The sequence below is a fragment of the Carex rostrata genome, chromosome 3, assembly GCF_964058835.1.
Source record: "Carex rostrata chromosome 3, lpCarRost1.2, whole genome shotgun sequence".
Taxonomy (NCBI): domain Eukaryota; kingdom Viridiplantae; phylum Streptophyta; class Magnoliopsida; order Poales; family Cyperaceae; genus Carex; species Carex rostrata.
In genome coordinates this window covers 10,311,868-10,329,367 of record NC_135920.1, presented here as the reverse complement: position 1 = coordinate 10,329,367, position 17,500 = coordinate 10,311,868, and the positions used below count along the sequence as shown (strand labels likewise).

Below are 17,500 nucleotides of genomic sequence, written 5' to 3'. Positions count from 1 at the left end.
TTATTTGTTATTCTCTTTTTTGAGGAAATTTATTTTTTTATTCTGCCGTAAGTAAATGAGCCCAATTGACTTACATTTACGACCTTTTTTTTTACCAAAAGGGAGCATTTGAAATGATAAGCGAAGGGCCCATTTCTACCAACTAATTCCTCAATTCCTGGCCATTCGGTGCCCCAAAACATGCGTCCATCATTGCTCATTGTACGGACAAGCTTAATTCTCTATATTATCTTTAGCATTTTTTTTTTTTGATGAAAATCTTTAGCATTTTCAGTTTCTCACTGGAGGCAAAACAACCAAAGTCTAAAAAGTGAAAAAACAGGGGTACTTTTGGCCGCTATGGTCAACTAAAATCAATAGGTATGAATCATCACTTTGTAATGCCAAACTAATTAAACTCCAACTGATATAGTACTCAATTGCAATTCAATAATTAAAGCAACACTAATTAAGTAATAGCAACAACTACACTTCCCATGACAACCAACTAATTAAAGCACACATCAAATGTCCCCACACACATCATTACATATAAAATAGCAACTATTCATCAACCTATTTTTCATGAACAAACCCTAATTAAATATCCACTCCAATACTTGATTTTCTGTACGGATATGAATACATGCATGCTATGAGATAAAGAAACCATGCATGATGACATGGCATCTTTACATGATGTGGCATGCATTGACATCATCATCATTAAACAAGTTGCTCACGGGGTCCTCGCCACGCTGTGGGACCGGGACATGGCCATGCTTGTCACCATTGTAACCATGTCGCCAGTAATTGTAACTCTCTCTGTAGGATTCTTCGTCCCGAAAATAATTTTTCGCTGATGTGAAATAACGCGGCAGATCAGGGTTTGGCCAGAATTCTGCCTTTTTCCCACTCCTTCGGACCTCCTTCAATACCTTGTTACGGTCAACGTATCCTGTCACAGTCACCTTCTCCATTGCTAGATCCACCTCAACCGAATCAACACCTGATTCATATTTGTATTGGTACTCAGTTAATAATCAATTAATCAAAGCTGATTTTGTAATTCGGATTGAGTAATTATCATATTAAGATGACAGAAAATAATCATAACTTTTTTTTTGTTTATAAAAGGATGGATCTTATTTTAAAAAATGACGTAAATTAGAAGTAAAAAAAAAGTTTTATAAATATTTGTGGAATAATTCTATGTACAATTGATATTTTTTGTACAAAAATACAAAACAAAGATATTTAATATATGTATTTTGAAAACAAAAGATGAGGATGACCCAGATTCCGTTCTTTATATAAAGAATTAATTGAACATGGCACATTATACTAGAAAAGTCACCAGAAAGAGAAAAGAGGAAACATGCAAGCATTGATTCTATGATCTGAAAAAGATTTAGAAAAGAATATCTACTTTTAAGAGGGGTAATAATGCAAAATGCAGGCTTTAAAAGATACCTCTTAGTTTTAGGAGAGCATGTTTGACAACCCTTTCACAACCTGCGCAGCACATCCGTACTTTAAGCTCCACAGTCTGCATGCAACACACTATTTAGTTAATTACAATACTAAAAAATAGTAAGTAATATTTAATATGAGATAACAACAGCAACAATACAGAAAAAGAAAAATAAAATAAAATACACAAGCTACAAAACATATATTATTGTTATGGTGCGTTGTAAATTCTAGGGATTTAGTTCTGTTTGATTACCTTACTTATAACTATGGATTTAATTTAGTAAACCAAAATTGCTAGAGGAAGTCTGACTCGGCGAGAAATTAATTAATGATGATTCCAACTGGCGAATCAAATGAACAATGGGATCATGAGCGTGATTACCAGAAAAGAAGATATACATACAGTGGGGGAACACAAACCATGTCGAGAATATATTAATTAATTAGTTCAATATTAATTATACTGGTCTGGCTGTTGTCTGAGGTGGGAAACACTGTGCAAAAATAGCGGAACATATTCCGAGCATGCACAATAAAGTATCGATCCAGACAATTGATACATGCGACATATTAAGTACTGTGCATTTATTTATGCTCTGCTCATGCAACACTGATCAGACAAACACTGCCCACAAACAGATACAAATCATTTCCTTCCTTCTCCGGTTAAACAATTCGTTCAAGTGGAATTTCTTTAAATTGAGACAGCAAGGAACCTCAATATTAGTAATAAATTAAATCTGGCCCAAAGCTTAATTAATGAGAGAAAAATTAATCGAAAATGAAGTATACATGCATTTGTTTCCTTTAAATAAATTAATATATTTTTTGAAATTTTTTTGTAGAGCTTCCGTATTATAACTAGAATTTTGTTTAACAAACCCTTACTAAAAAATAGTATGCAATTGAAAGGTCACTGGTCACATATATTTATTTAAAGTACTATATATAATATATATACCATATGAAAATGAAACCTAAGCACCCAAAAAAAGGTAAACTGGGAGTATCATGAGAAATATAAAATTCATGTACCTTGTATAATATATTTATAAACATTCAATAAAATAAATAAATTGAACAAATTAACCTGCAAAGAAAGAGGACGCCCTTTCGCCATCCTTCGGTTATACCCGTTTTTCCCTTCGACAAAGTAAAACGTATTACTGTTACTGGGGTTGCTGCTGCTGTAATAGTGTGCGGTGCTTCTCGTGTCGTGCCTGGGGTTACCTTGGTAGCTACAGCAATAGAAAATAGAAGAGAAAACAGAATAAACAGCCCTTTCTAGTGCATTTGCCATGACCTCCAAGCTACCTCTAACCTTATATTGCAAGGTACAAATAGTTTTGGTTTTGAGGTTAGAAAGAGAGGGAGGTATTTAGCACAAAGGAAGCATGCACAAGATATTCTACTCCATTCTGCCTCAATTATTATATCTCTTTCGTATATTATATTCTTCTAGTTTCCCGCTGCTGTACACTTTTTTATGTTCCTTCTCTGGCCCTGACTATGTCAGTGCCTCAATTTTTTGTTTCAATTTTTTTTTTATTTAATTTTCAGAAGTGCCTAAAGCTATTTAAAAAGTTGGAGGTCATTTCTAGTGTTTCCCTCCTTAAGCCCTTGAAAGACGGAGAGATCTTCTATACACGCTATCAAATGACTTCTGTGTAGCTCAATATGTTGCCTCCTTTAATCTGATTATGCTCGGACATTAATTTATTTATCTGTTCGGATGTTTTTAATTTCACATGAAAATTTGAGGTTTGGCATCCCTCCATATATCTCTTCCATTATGACTAAATTAACCATTGAAAATTTAAGGGGAGATTTTATGTATACCTCTCAAAACTTCGAAAATATAGATATGTTATACATCATTTAGGTCAGCCATGCATCAAATTAATTTTATTTGAAAATCGTTTAGTCATTCATCATATTATCATTAAATTTAATGGTCTGGATTTTATTATATTTTCATCCACAATTGAATTATTTTCAAATTATACTGAATCTGATGCAGTGTCCACCAAAACGAATAAGATTAATTACATCTCTAATAATATCACTTTTTGATTTTCAAGAATCTTAACATATATTTGATCTATAATATTATTCATATATCATGCATGCCAGTAAAATATGACAAGGTGTGGTATATATATATTTCACGGTACATCATGATGCTTAAAATTTCAATGGTCCGAAATAAATAGTTCTTTGATGTATTAACAAACAATTAATAATAAATTTGCATGTGAATATTGCTAGCCTGTCACGGTTTTTGCTTTTGAATATTTTTAAAAGATGGTTAAATGTTCTGAGGCTCTCTCGATCTCAATCCGTGCATGAATTTTAATGCTTTTGAGGAATCGAATAAGAATTCTGATAAAAAGGACAAGGACTCCTTAATTTATCCTTAAAAAATAATTTGCTCCATATGATGCAGCATATTTATTGTGATCTTTTCTCCAGATTTGATCCTTATTTCCTTTTTTTAGTAATGAATCCTATTTGAACAAATAAATTAAAATTTAGTTACAAATATTACTTTTAAAAAACCTAAAAATTAATCGGGAAAAAAATAATAATGTTATTGAATAATTCTGCCATAAAATGATAGTGTAAAAGGGGAGAAGGGGTAGACAGTTTTTTCTCTCTTCATTTTATTCCAACTAAGTTCAACAAAGTGAAAAAGACCTAATTTCGACTCATTAGCATATCTTTAATTTCATTTCATCATCATCTAGCGTTGGTCGGCACACATGTATGAGAAAGGCATTGAGGAATCTGTATCCCCTCAAATTATTTAAGGATGCAATTAGAAAATTTATATAGTTCTTTAACTGTGTCGTGAATCTCAAAACGGACTTTCTATATTTACAATAGGTATCAAAAAAATTTGGTCTAGTTGGAATTATTCTAATTTTACCCTTATGTATCTGAGGGGATATGGATAGGGGTGTAAATGGATCGGATATTATCCGATATCGTCCGAATCCGAATCCAAAAAATTAGTTAAATTATTCGATCCATATCCGTATCTGTATCCGAGACTATCCGTATTCATATCCGTATCTGAAAAATTACAGCGGATAAGAATACAATTATATTTTTAACTATTTGTATCCCACCATTTACATCCCTAAACCACAACAAATGTATTCTATATTCTTAAATTTATTTATTAAATTACATATTCATATCAATGATTTAATAAACTGCATATACATATATATTTTGATGAATAATATAATACTGACATAATTAGTGACTGATATTTAATTTTGATAATGTGATATGTTTTTGTAATCAATAAATTTATTATGAAAATATTATATCTAATATTCGTATCCGTCCGATATCCGATCCGTATCCATAGCGTTTAATATTAAATCCGTATCGTATCCGAAAAATTATAACATAATATAAAGATACCGTTTTACCACTATCCTATCCGTATCGGACACACCTAATCCTATATACGGATCCGACATTGTAGTGGCATAGCCGCAGCAAACACGCGTGGGATTGAATGTAATACAGTATAATATGTGCTGGAGTAGGAAAAAAAATTTAATAATTAAATCGCTCTTTTCTACTGGACGAGTAAGTTGTCCATGAGAGAAGATGAAATATCTTATTCTTATTATTGGAACTTTATGAAAATATCAACAGCTAAAAATCTTAATTTATATCAATATCAATGAAATTTTTAACAAAAAATAATTCAATTCAGGAACACGTGCAGTTTGTAAATTGTAATGTAAAAATATCTCATTTTATAATAGTGTATTTCAAAACAACTAAGGCGCTTGTGGGTAGGTCATACAGTACTCTAATTATAGTAACAATTAATTTGTTTTATTGGTTAATTAAACTAATACTGTATTTATAGGACTTATTTGGAAATTCAGGATATTCAAGGTTATTTGAGTAAATAATTTTACATTTCCTCCAACTCTTAAAAAAAATGTTACATAACTCATATGATCAATCCATGCATCATAAAAATTCAGTCAGTGCGGCACCAAAAGAGAATGCCTTTGGCTGAATTTAATTTGCATATATACAACATCAAGAAATTGATGGATTCAAATCTGCTCTTTTTCTTAAGAAAATGAGCACCCTCTTATTCTTCTATTCAAACCGTTCAAAATCAACCATGCACACGGCTTAAATTATTATTTTTCTTTTATATCAATATAATCTATTAAAATAAATCAGATATAATTAAAGTCGTGTGATCGATTTTGAACTGTTAATAGAAGAGTGAGAAAAGGAGCAGATTTGAATTCAGAAATTGATTAGGGATAACTAATATTATCTCAGAGAAACATTTCCCTTTTTGTAGATGGTGCGAGTGTTGATGGAAGGGCCCCACGAGGGAACATCTACTACCGCACAAATGAAGAATCTGTTGCATTATTTTATTGAACCAGATTATCTGAGAATTCGTATCATCTGCGTTAACTCAAATTTTACGTTAAGATCTGGACCTTCCGATTGAGACCCGCACTAATATTAAAGGATCCGTGCGTTATAGGCGTGGATCGGATTGGTTCGAATTTTAATTGTACGATTCAGAAATTAACTCAAAAAGTACGTTAATGCAGAGAAATAGATTTTATCTGATGCATGGGAGTATACATGCTATGAACACAAATGCATGATGCGCCACCTGGCATTGTTAAGTAGATATCAAACACAATAAATTATAAAAAAGTATGTTTTTAATTGAATTTTTTCTTCTGAATCTTAACATTTCTTGATTGGAGCTTAAATCAAACTTAAATTTTCAAGAAATAGATTAAAAAAAAGTTTAAAGTTAAAATACGATAATTTAGAGGTGAAACCAGACCTTTGTCGTGAATCATTAAATAATTCTCCATATTTGTATGGATGAAAGGGATGGATTGTCGGTGTACAAAGGTGATCCGATACATTTTTCAGCCTATTTATTTCCATATATCTACTTTCGAATCTTCAATAAAAGAAAGAATAATTATACTAATTTTCTCACCATGTCCTCTTTTTCTCCGCACTCTCTCTCCTCAATATTAACTTCCTTAACAACTATTTATCCCCCATTTATTCCGCTAATAATTTCTATTTATCCCCACATTAAATTAGACTGTTATTTAATAACAATCCCCGCATAAATTATGCTGTCCTCTAATAATAATCTCTGCATTAATTATACTGTCATAAAATAACAATCTCTGCATTAATTATACTTTTCTTTAATAACAATTCCCGCTAACATAAAGTATTTATTCATGTAACAGAAAATATTTATTCATGTAACATAAATTATTTATCCATATAAGATAAAGTATTTATCATTATGCTTGAGAAGTATTTATCATTGATGTTTTACTAAAAGTTGCAGTTATGTTTGAGAAATATTTATTTATGTAACATAAAGTATTTATCTATATAACATAAAAATTTTATCATTATGTCTAAGAAGTATTTATTATTAATGTTTTGCTTGGAATTATGTTTGAGAAGTATTTATTCATGTAACATCAATCATTTTAGACTTAATTTTCAATACACGTGACTTATGTTTTAGACTTAATCATATAACATAAAATTTGGTCTCCAAGCATATTTTATTATGAAGATCGTATTGAGCGGATCGGATCGAGTGTTAGGACTTTGAAAAAAGAAATAAAAACTATGGAGCATATTGAAGCACAAAATTATAATGTATTTGAGCCCTCCTCTTTATCTAGTATGAATCATATATAAGTTTCAATTAAAATATAATTGACACTTATTAACAAAAATCAACATGGTTCAATTAAATTGGTAGGTAAATTCGATTTTTTTTCTTGGACTTGCAAAATTATTTTCCTTTCAAAAATTAGAACTCGAGAGTAAATTTATTTTTCTCTCTCGATCCCTTTTTCTTTCTTTCCTCTCGATTCACCTACGGATCTACTCTCCAAAGTGTGAAATATTAACTCTACATAAATTCAAACTTAATAATGAGTTAGGCTAATATGACATTGGTGTTATTTCAAACTAAATAACACCACATCTTAAACCGTTAGATCTGCTTTAATATTCGTAATATCTGCTTTTACTGTTCAAGCACTTTATTTTGTACGAATATTAAAGCAGATCTAACGGTTTAAGATGTGGTGTTATTTAGTTTGAAATAACACCAATGTCATATTAGCCTAACTCCTTAATAATAACATACAGAAGATGAGCTCACAATTAGTTTTTCTCATTGATTTTTTAAATAAAAGGTAAACATTTTTTACTATTCACCTATTCAAATTTGCACCGGCGCAAAAAAAAAAAAAAAGGAAAATTGTGCTAACCCATCTAATATTCACGCTGGTAATGAATAGACATTGGGAACTCAACCGTATAAAATATTTCAATTTCTATCTTTTTTTAAGCAATTATGTAGTTAAGGTGGCCTGCGGGTGAATTTTAATTAAATCCGACATAACACTGATATATGCTAAATCAGAAAGATGCAAATACGGATAATGAAGGGGGTTATTCGGAACTTTTCGTGGCAGTAGATGGTTTACAAAAATACTACTGCATTGGATTAGGAGCAGAGATAGAGCATCGATCTTTGCTAATCTTCTAGGCAGATACACAATGAACCGTATTAATTGACTAATATCCTGAGGGGGTACATAGATCGAGGTCACTATATATATTTCATAGCTTCCAACAATTAACTAATAATTGTACACTCAACCTTTCAATATTGGTCATTCAGTGGATCACACATCAGCATAATTTGAAAAATAAAAAAGTTTCCTAAATATGTAGATCAGATATTATAAATAATCCCTCCCCTAACCCAAATGATAGATAAGAATCATATAGAGAGGATTATGGTACCCAAATGATATTTATATTTTATTATGTTGCCACTTGGGGTGATTTATTTGTTTAATTCCTGTACTGTAATAGCTGATAGCCGCTATCAGGATTTCAAAAAAAAGATTTATTTGTTTAATTATAATATAAACAGGAGGTCATATTTGACATGTCTTCGTTCATTCCAGTTCTTGTTAGATTATTCCTTTCAGAAAGTAAAGCTATTGTATGGACATCTTCTATTGAGCTTTGTATAGCTTAATCCTTCATTATAGTCTCAAATCCATCTTATCGGCATGTGATTTGGCAGCATAGTTTGTATAGCTATCCTTTATTATAGTCTCAAATCTATTTTATTAACCGTAATTGGTCACATTATTTGATTAGGGTTTTGAGAAAGAACTCGGAGATGGATATACTACATATGATCCATGAAAAGAAAATGAAATAAAGAAGGAACAAAAACTGAATAAAACTTTTTCAAAAAAAGTTAAACTGTTTGTGAATTCGTTTGTAACTTTTTGTAGAGAACATTTTAATTTTTTTATTTAAAGATTCATTTTCTGAAATATAAAAAGTTAAAATTTTATTTTGAAAAAAAAAATCAAAACTGAATAATCTTAATATCATAGAGATAAATTTGGCGAGGACACCCACATGATACCATTTATATTTCATTTTTATTAATGACAAAATTGCTATTGTAAGTTTGTAACAGTAGAATCAAAGTTTAGGGATTGTTTTTGAAAAAATAATTATATTTTTAAAAACGAGGACCAACTTCAAAACCTCCCTATTTAATATTTTAGAAATTTGGGACTTAAAAATTGGTAAGGCAAATTAAAGTAGCATAAACAATCTGTGGTGGATACTAAACTTCATCTTTAATCAACCCTGCTATAGTGACTCATCAGTATGGTCATTTATTCTTTGGCGGTATAAAAGGAGGAAACAAGTTCTGAGCATATTATCATGTGCAGCCATAATATCACTAAAAATGTAGCTTTCCTTTGCTTCGAAGTTAGCTTAAAAAAAAAACAAGATTAACACAATAATTCAGAATTGGAAATTACCTAAATTTATTATCCTGGATTTCACATTGAAAGCTTAATTAAACAAATGTTGAAGGTCAAATCATTATGTGCTATTCTTCAAAATAAGTACCGTGATTTTACCATTATTCTCAGATATGGTGAAATAATAAATGTTAAACCATTGTGTGCTATTTTACAAAATAACTACCCTATATATGCAGTTGAAAAGAGTCTTCATGAATGCTATCTTCATGTTATGGAGAGAGCGATGTAATCAAATCTTTAGAGGCAATTTTTTTTTTCTATTTTTCAGTTAGTTGATCAAGTAGTATAAGAGATATAATTTTTATTTTATCTTTGCTCAATACTCATTGAACAACTTATTCCTTTTTGACTCTTTTGATTGTATATTATTTTTAATTTATCAATAAAATATAAAATTAGAGGCTTGATCCCTATCTTATTTTTTTTTTTTAAATGTTGAAGGTCACTTTACAGAAAGTTCAAAAAGAAAAAAAGGGGGAATTAGCAAGAGCATGGAGTTGAAGCGATACAAAATATCCCAAAATAAAAATTAAATATTTTTGATATATCGGTCATCATCAGATTACTCGTCAAACGAATATTTTTTCTTAAAACATTGTTTGTTGTTTGGGCTCATTTCGGGCCCAAGATAAGATTTGAGGCATGTCGGCTCCAACATAACTCAATCCACAAGAAACGCGCTAAAATCTCGCAAGGACACAAAGGGGAAAAAAAAATTATTCGGATTAGCATATTCGATAATAAGAAGAAAAGATTTTTGTTCGAAATTTGTGAGAAAAATGCTATTTAGAATAATGTAAATATTTTGTAGATTGTATAATTAACTTGGAATAATTCTAATTCAAAAAAGAGCTCAATTCGCTGAATGTAAATATTTTGTAGATTCCTTATACACCTACTTTTAATTTTTTATCTCCATGGATGCATGAATATATATATATATCCACTCCGAACATTCCTTATACACCTAGTTTAGCCCTTGCATATATGTAGGTCCAAGGCCGTATCATCTCATTAGATGAACCAAATAATATGACAACTTTTAGCCCAATAATTGACATTAACCTAACATGTTGGCTGATTCCTACAGTTATTCTGTCTGAGAAAATTCTCCTTCTATATATATATTCTTTTTCAAGAAATTAATTACTAATAACAATAAATGCTGCTGCTATATCTGGATAGAAAGGAATTTCCACTGGAATCTGTGAAGCTAGCACTTCTATTTCAGGAGCATAGGTGCAACGAACTTATTAGGGTTTAACTAGGGGCACCTACTTTCTTTACTCGGGATGTAATTGACAAAAGGAAGAAAGAAGGTGAATATATTCAGGCCTTGAACAGATTTTCAAAGATTCTGCACTTTTGACGTGTACTTGATTCATTTAAATTTTTAATTGTCTTGATTGTATATTCGCCAAGCATCAGCATCACTATGAAAATGAAAGTGCTTTAGTCGATTATATCTACTTTACCGCAAGGTTACAAAACGAGAAATTTCAAGAATATTATACAAGGTTCTAAATAGCGATTATAGCGTTATAGTTTTTAAAGTATGAAAAACTATAACGCAATTATAATTAGCTATTCATAATTATTATACAAAAAAAAAAATAGTTAATAGTGTTATAGCTTTTGATGTCCGGAGGCGGAAAAGCTATAGCTAGCTATTTAGAACCTTGATATTATAAGATTTAATGTTGACTTGTAAATATTTTTTCTTATTAATATTTAATATATCTGTCGACAGTAATTCCTTCAAAAAAAAAAAATCTAATGTTAAAGAGGTAATGTAAACTATTTGATCTCTCCGCAAAAGAGTACTAACGCGCTCTTTCAAACAAGTTGTTGATTTCCAGCACTATGGGCTGCTATTTAAGCCCAAACAAACTATTTCTGTCGGCCTAATGTGGGCTCTGAATCCAAACAATTCATTCTATACAGAGAACAATTTTAGTACATGAGACTTTCGCACAAGACACTTCACTTGCTATTGCTATTTTAATTAACAGTAGAAAATATTTCAAGTTGTATCTTTTTTAAGCAATTATGTAGTTAAGGTGGTCTTGCGGCGAATTTTAATTAAATCCGACATAACACTGATATATGTTAAATCATCAAGATGCAAATACGGATAATGAAGGGGGGTTATTCGGAACTTTTCGTGGCAGTAGATAGTTTACAAAAATGCTACTACATTGGATTAGGAGCAGAGACAGAGCATCGATCTTTGTTAATCTTCTAGGCAGATACACAATGAACCGTATTAATTGACTATCCTGAGGGGGTACATAGATCGAGGTCACTATATATATTTCATAGCTTCTTCCAACAATTAAGTGGATCACACATCAGCATAATTTGAAAAAAAAAAAAAAAAGTTTACTATATGTAGATCAGATATTATAAATAATCCCTTAGCTCCAATCCCTCCCCTAACCCAAATGATAGATAAGAATCATATAGAGAGGGATTATGGTACCACAATATTACAGTGTCTCTTTATATTTATATTTTATTATATATGTTGCCACCTGAGTTGATTCATTTGTTTAATTATAATATAAACAGGAGGTAATATTTGACTATGTTTTCGTTCTTTCCAGTTCTTGTTAGATTATTTCTTTCAGAAAGCAAAGCTACCGTATAGACATCTTCTATTGAGCTTTATGTAACTTAATCCTTTATTATAGTCTCAAATCCATCTTATTGGCATTTTTTTTTTTTTGAAGGTTGGCTGAAAGCCAACATATATTAATCAAGAAAAAAGTTTATACACAAAAATGTAAAAAGATGAAAAGTAAATTATTTACATATCATGCCATATTTAGAATAATCTCTAACTAGCATCTAGGACCATCAACAGTGAAACAAATTCCCCTGCCTGGTCAATACCACCTTTGCCTCTTGAGTCGTTAAATATGGCGCAACCACCGCATGATATCATTGGTCGTATCATCGATTAACAAATACACCGGTTTTTGCTTATTGGCGTGTTACCTTGAGTGATATATGATATATCTCATCTAGATCTATTGAGATATTCTAACAAAAGCTCCTCATTGATTTATTGTAAGGACAATCAGTTGTTAAGTCATAACCATTTATTTTAGTAAATAGAAAGGTGTATCAAATAGTTGTAAACTTTGGATGTCGGAATCTAGCTGCTAAATTGACTATCTGACATTACTAGTTCGAATTTCATTAATAAGTTTGATTGTTTTTTGTTCTCTTTTTAAAAAAAAATTTTTTAGTAAGAGTAGAAGTTATGTTTCTATTTTATTAACCGTAATTGGTCACATTGTTTGATTAGGATTCTGAGGAAGAACTTTGAGATAGATATACATATGATCCATGAAAACAAAATGAAATAAAGAAGGAACAAAAAATGAATAAAACTTTTTCAAAAAAAGTTAAATTATTTGTGAATTTGTTTGTATTTTTTTTGTAGAGAACATTTTGATTTTTTTTAATTAAAGATTAATTTTCTGAATTATGAAAAGTTAAATTGTTCTTTTGAGAAAAAAAAAATCAAAACTGAATAATCTTAATATCATAGAGATAAATTTGGCGAGGACACCCATATGATACCAATTATATTTCATTTTTATTAATGACAAAAGTACTATATATTGTAACTTTAGCATCAAAGTTTATATTTTTAGGGATTGTTTTTGAAAAAAAAAATTTATATTTTTAAAAACGAGGACCAACTTCAAAACCTCCCTATTTAATATTTTAGAAATTTGGGACTTAAAAATTGGTAAGGCAAATTAAAGTAGCATAAACAATCTGTGGTGGATACTAAACTTCATCTTTAATCAACCCTGCTATAGTGACTCATCAGTATGGTCATTTATTCTTTGGCGGTATAAAAGGAGGAAACAAGTTCTGAGCATATTATCATGTGCAGCCATAATATCACTAAAAATGTAGCTTTCCTTTGCTTCGAAGTTAGCTTAAAAAAAAAACAAGATTAACACAATAATTCAGAATTGGAAATTACCTAAATTTATTATCCTGGATTTCACATTGAAAGCTTAATTAAACAAATGTTGAAGGTCAAATCATTATGTGCTATTCTTCAAAATAAGTACCGTGATTTTATCATTATTCTCACATAGATATCATGAAATAATAAATGTCAAACCATTGTGTGCTATTTTTCAGAATAACTACCCTATGCAGTTGAAAATAGTCTTCATAAATGTCATCTTTATATTATGGAGAGAGCGATGCAATCGAATCTTTAGAAGCAATTTTTGTTCTATTTTTCAGTTAGTTGATCAAGTGGTACAAGAGATGTAATTTTTATTTTATCTTTGCTCAATACTCATTGAATAATTTCTTGTTTTTTTTTACTCTTTTGATTGTATATTATTTTTAATTTATCAATAAAATATAAGATTAGAGGCTTGATCCCTATCTTATTTTTAGAAAAAAAAATGTTGAAGGAGAAAGTTCAAAAAGAAAAAAGAAAAAAAAAAGGGGGAATTGTCAGGAGCATAGAGTTGAAGCGATACAAAATATCCCAAAAAAAAAATTAAATATTTTTGATATATCGGTCATCATCAGATTACTCATCAAACGAATATTTTTTCTTAAAACATTGTTTGTTGTTTGGGCTCATTTCGGGCCCAAGATAAGATTTGAGGCATGGCGGCTCCAACATAACTCAATCCAGAAGAAACGCGCTAAATTCTCGAAGGACGCAAAGGAGAAAAAAAAAATATTATTCGGATTAGCAATTTAGCATATTATAATAATAAGAGAATATTTTAGTTCGAAATTTGTGAGAAAAATGATATTTAGAATAATGTAAATATTTTGTAGATTGTATAATTAACTTGGAATAATTCTAATTCAAAAAGAGCTCAATTCGCTATTTCAATTAACTGACACTAACAAAATACTATTTTCAATATTCAATTGAATATTTGAGTGACACTAACAAAAAGTTGAAGGTTAAGACCTTCTACACAACTATTTAATATCTATAAAATATCTCCTTATAAAATTTGAACGTGTAATCTTCCACACAACGATGGAGCCTTTTGAAAGGAATGAGAATCAATTGATTCTTTTTTTTTCAAAACTTTTGTACTTATACATTATTTCATATATAATTTACAGTAAAATACCATGGGTATATGGGTAATATAAAATTGACTCTCATTCATAGTAATTTTTTTTAATTGATTTACCTTTATTAACATTTGATCTCTATAACTTAAAAATCTAACTCCGCTCCTGCTCCAACACAGTAAGCGACCTACCGCTTGGTGTTTAAATAATATTTGTTATTCTAAATTTCAAAGGTATAAAGGGAAAATACTTGGTAATTTCCGTCTTATATTTAACCAATTACACAATCCCATTAAGTAATTAATAAAGAATTGAAATATATATATATATATATATATATCCACTCCGAACATTCCTTATACACCTAGTTTAGCCCTTGCATATATGTAGGTCCAAGGCCGTATCATCTCATTAGATGAACCAAATAATATGACAACTTTTAGCCCAATAATTTACATTAACCTAACATGTTGGCTGATGCTCATACAGTTATTCTGTCTGAGAAAATTCTCCTTCTATATATATATTCTTTTTCAAGGAAGCAGATCACTTGCCCCCCGGGGTGCAGGAAAATCCTGCCCCCTCAGTCACTGCGGGGTGGGGTCGGGTTTAGGATTTAGGATTTATAGTTTAGAGTTTAGGGTTTAGGGGGCCCACCAACAGTGACTCTGGGGGCAAGAAATTCCTCCCCAGAGGGGCAGACGATTCGATCTCCTTTTTCAAGAAATTAATTACTAATAACAATAAATGCTGCTGCTATAATTCTGGATAGAAAGGAATTTCCACTGGAATCTGTGAGCTTAGCACTTCTATTTCAGGAGCATATGTACGTGTAACGAACTTATTAGGGTTTAACTAGGGGGATCTACTTTCTTTACTCGGGATGTAATTGACAAAAGGAAGAAAGCAGCCCTTGAACAAATTTTCAAAGATTCTGTACTTTTGACGTGTACTTGATTCATTTAAATTTTTAATTGTCTTGATTGTTTATTCGCCAAGCCGCAATTTTTATTGATAGAAAAAAAAATATTAAAAATATTAAAAATAAGAAGAGTTGTGGAGAAATTTTAAAAACAAGAAGGCAGTATCGTGTCATGGCGTTCCGCAGGGACGCCATGACATACTTTGGTTCTGTGGGAAAAAAAAACCAATTAATTTGCTGTGAGACGTCATGCGCTATATCAACCAAAAAAAAAAGTAGATTAGGCCTGGTGCGTGATTTTATGCTCATTTAATTGGGAGCTTAGATTAGGCCTTGTATTCTTTTTTTTTTTTTCTTGTTTGCTGATATGGTCGATCCATATCTTACGGAAAATTATATTAGATCGTTTTTAAAAAATTGGAGTACAGTTAATTTCTCTTGGATGCACTTATATTTCTCCATTACTAAGAAATGAACCATTTGGAATTAATTAATTTCAGCGAGGATCTACATTATTATTTTATGAAATGAGAAACATAGGAATTAACTAAACAGAGGTAATCCTTTCCTCAGCTAGTTGAAACAATGAAAATATGTTGATGCACTCTGAATATTTGTTTAAAGGTGTTTGTTCAACTTTCTGAATTCTGATCAAGTACTCTAATTTAAATGGTTATACTAAAAAAATGTATTGTGTTGGTAACAGATTTGGTGAACAACCTGGTGTCCTACATTATTATTATTATTTTTTTCGGGGGGGGGGGGGGGGGGGGGGGGGGGGGGGGGGGGGGGGGGGTTGATGTATAGCATGGCATCCCAGTTAACTTTTTTTTTTTAGTTGATGTAGCCCATGGCGTCCCGCAACAAATTAATTGAGTTTTTTTTTCCCGCAGAACCGAAGTATGGCATGGCGTCGAGACGCCATGACACGATACTGCCTTCTTGTTTTTAAAATTTCTCCGCAACGCTTCTTATTTTTAATTTTTTTTTTCCTATCAATAAAAATTGCGGTTCGCCAAGCATCAGCATCACTATGAAAATGAAAGCTAATGCTTTAGTCAATTATATCTACTTTACCGGAAGGTTACAAAACGAGAAACTTCAAGAATATTATACAAGGTTGTAAATAGCGATTATAGTATTATAGTTTTTAAGGTCTGAAAAAACTATAGCGCAATCATAACTAGCTATTTAGAATCATTATACAAGAAAGCAGTTAATAGCGTTATAACTTTTGAGTTTCGGAAAAGCTATAACTAGTTATTTAGAATTCTAATATTATAAGATCTAATGTTGACTTATTACTTTTGAGGTTCGGAAAAGCTACAGCTAGTTATTTAGAATTCTAATATTATAAGATCTAATGTTGACTTGTAAATAACTTTTCTTATTAATATTTAATATATCTGTTGGCGACTTGGCAGCAAATCCTTAAAAAAAATATACATATAATGTTGAAGAGGTAATGCAAACTATTACCTGATCTCTCCGCAAAAGAGTACTAACCAGTGTTTTAAAATGCGGTCACATGGGCCGCATATGCATATGCGGTCGGCAGCTGTGCTCAGAATGCCCATGCGGTTTTGATCATATGGCCGCATATGCGGTCATGCAGAATAAAAAAGCGCATATGCGGATTAAAAATGCGGCCATGCGGTCCGAATATGCTGCCATGCAGTCCTCTCATGCGGTTTTGATAATATAATTGTATTTTAATTAAAATTTATGTGAAAAAAGTCAAAAAAAACTATCGTTGGTTATGTCATTATGTGGAAATAAATTAAAATATATGAATATATATATGAAGGGTCTGTCTAAATTGCTGCTGGCAGCATTTCAGCAGAGGTGCTGCTGGGGCTATATTTAGCCGTGTGATGTCCAAACAACAAATCCAAACCGTTAGATGTTTAATCTATATTATAATATACTTGGAGACCAAATTTTACATTTTTTGGAATTTTTTTTACTATATATTAAGCTGGTTTGAAAAACGCTGATTTCAGTAAATTTCTGCAGCATTGAAATCAGCGGTTTTCAAACCAGCTTAATATATACTAAAAAAATTCCAAAAAATGTAAATTTGGTCTCCAAGTAGATTATAATA

The 17,500-nt window shown here is 30.8% G+C and overlaps 1 protein-coding gene across 1 annotated transcript; it reads right to left on the bottom strand.

The window, feature by feature from the left end:
• Nucleotides 1–411: 411 nt before the first annotated feature.
• On the bottom strand, nt 412–2,884 carry LOC144551946 (heavy metal-associated isoprenylated plant protein 30-like). Its single transcript, XM_078300056.1, has 3 exons — nt 2,546–2,884; nt 1,453–1,528; nt 412–988 (listed from the first exon to the last, which is right to left on the bottom strand). The coding sequence occupies exons 1-3, from the start codon at nt 2,753–2,755 to the stop codon at nt 672–674; spliced, it is 603 nt and encodes a 200-aa protein (XP_078156182.1). The 5' UTR covers nt 2,756–2,884; the 3' UTR covers nt 412–671.
• Nucleotides 2,885–17,500: the final 14,616 nt, after the last annotated feature.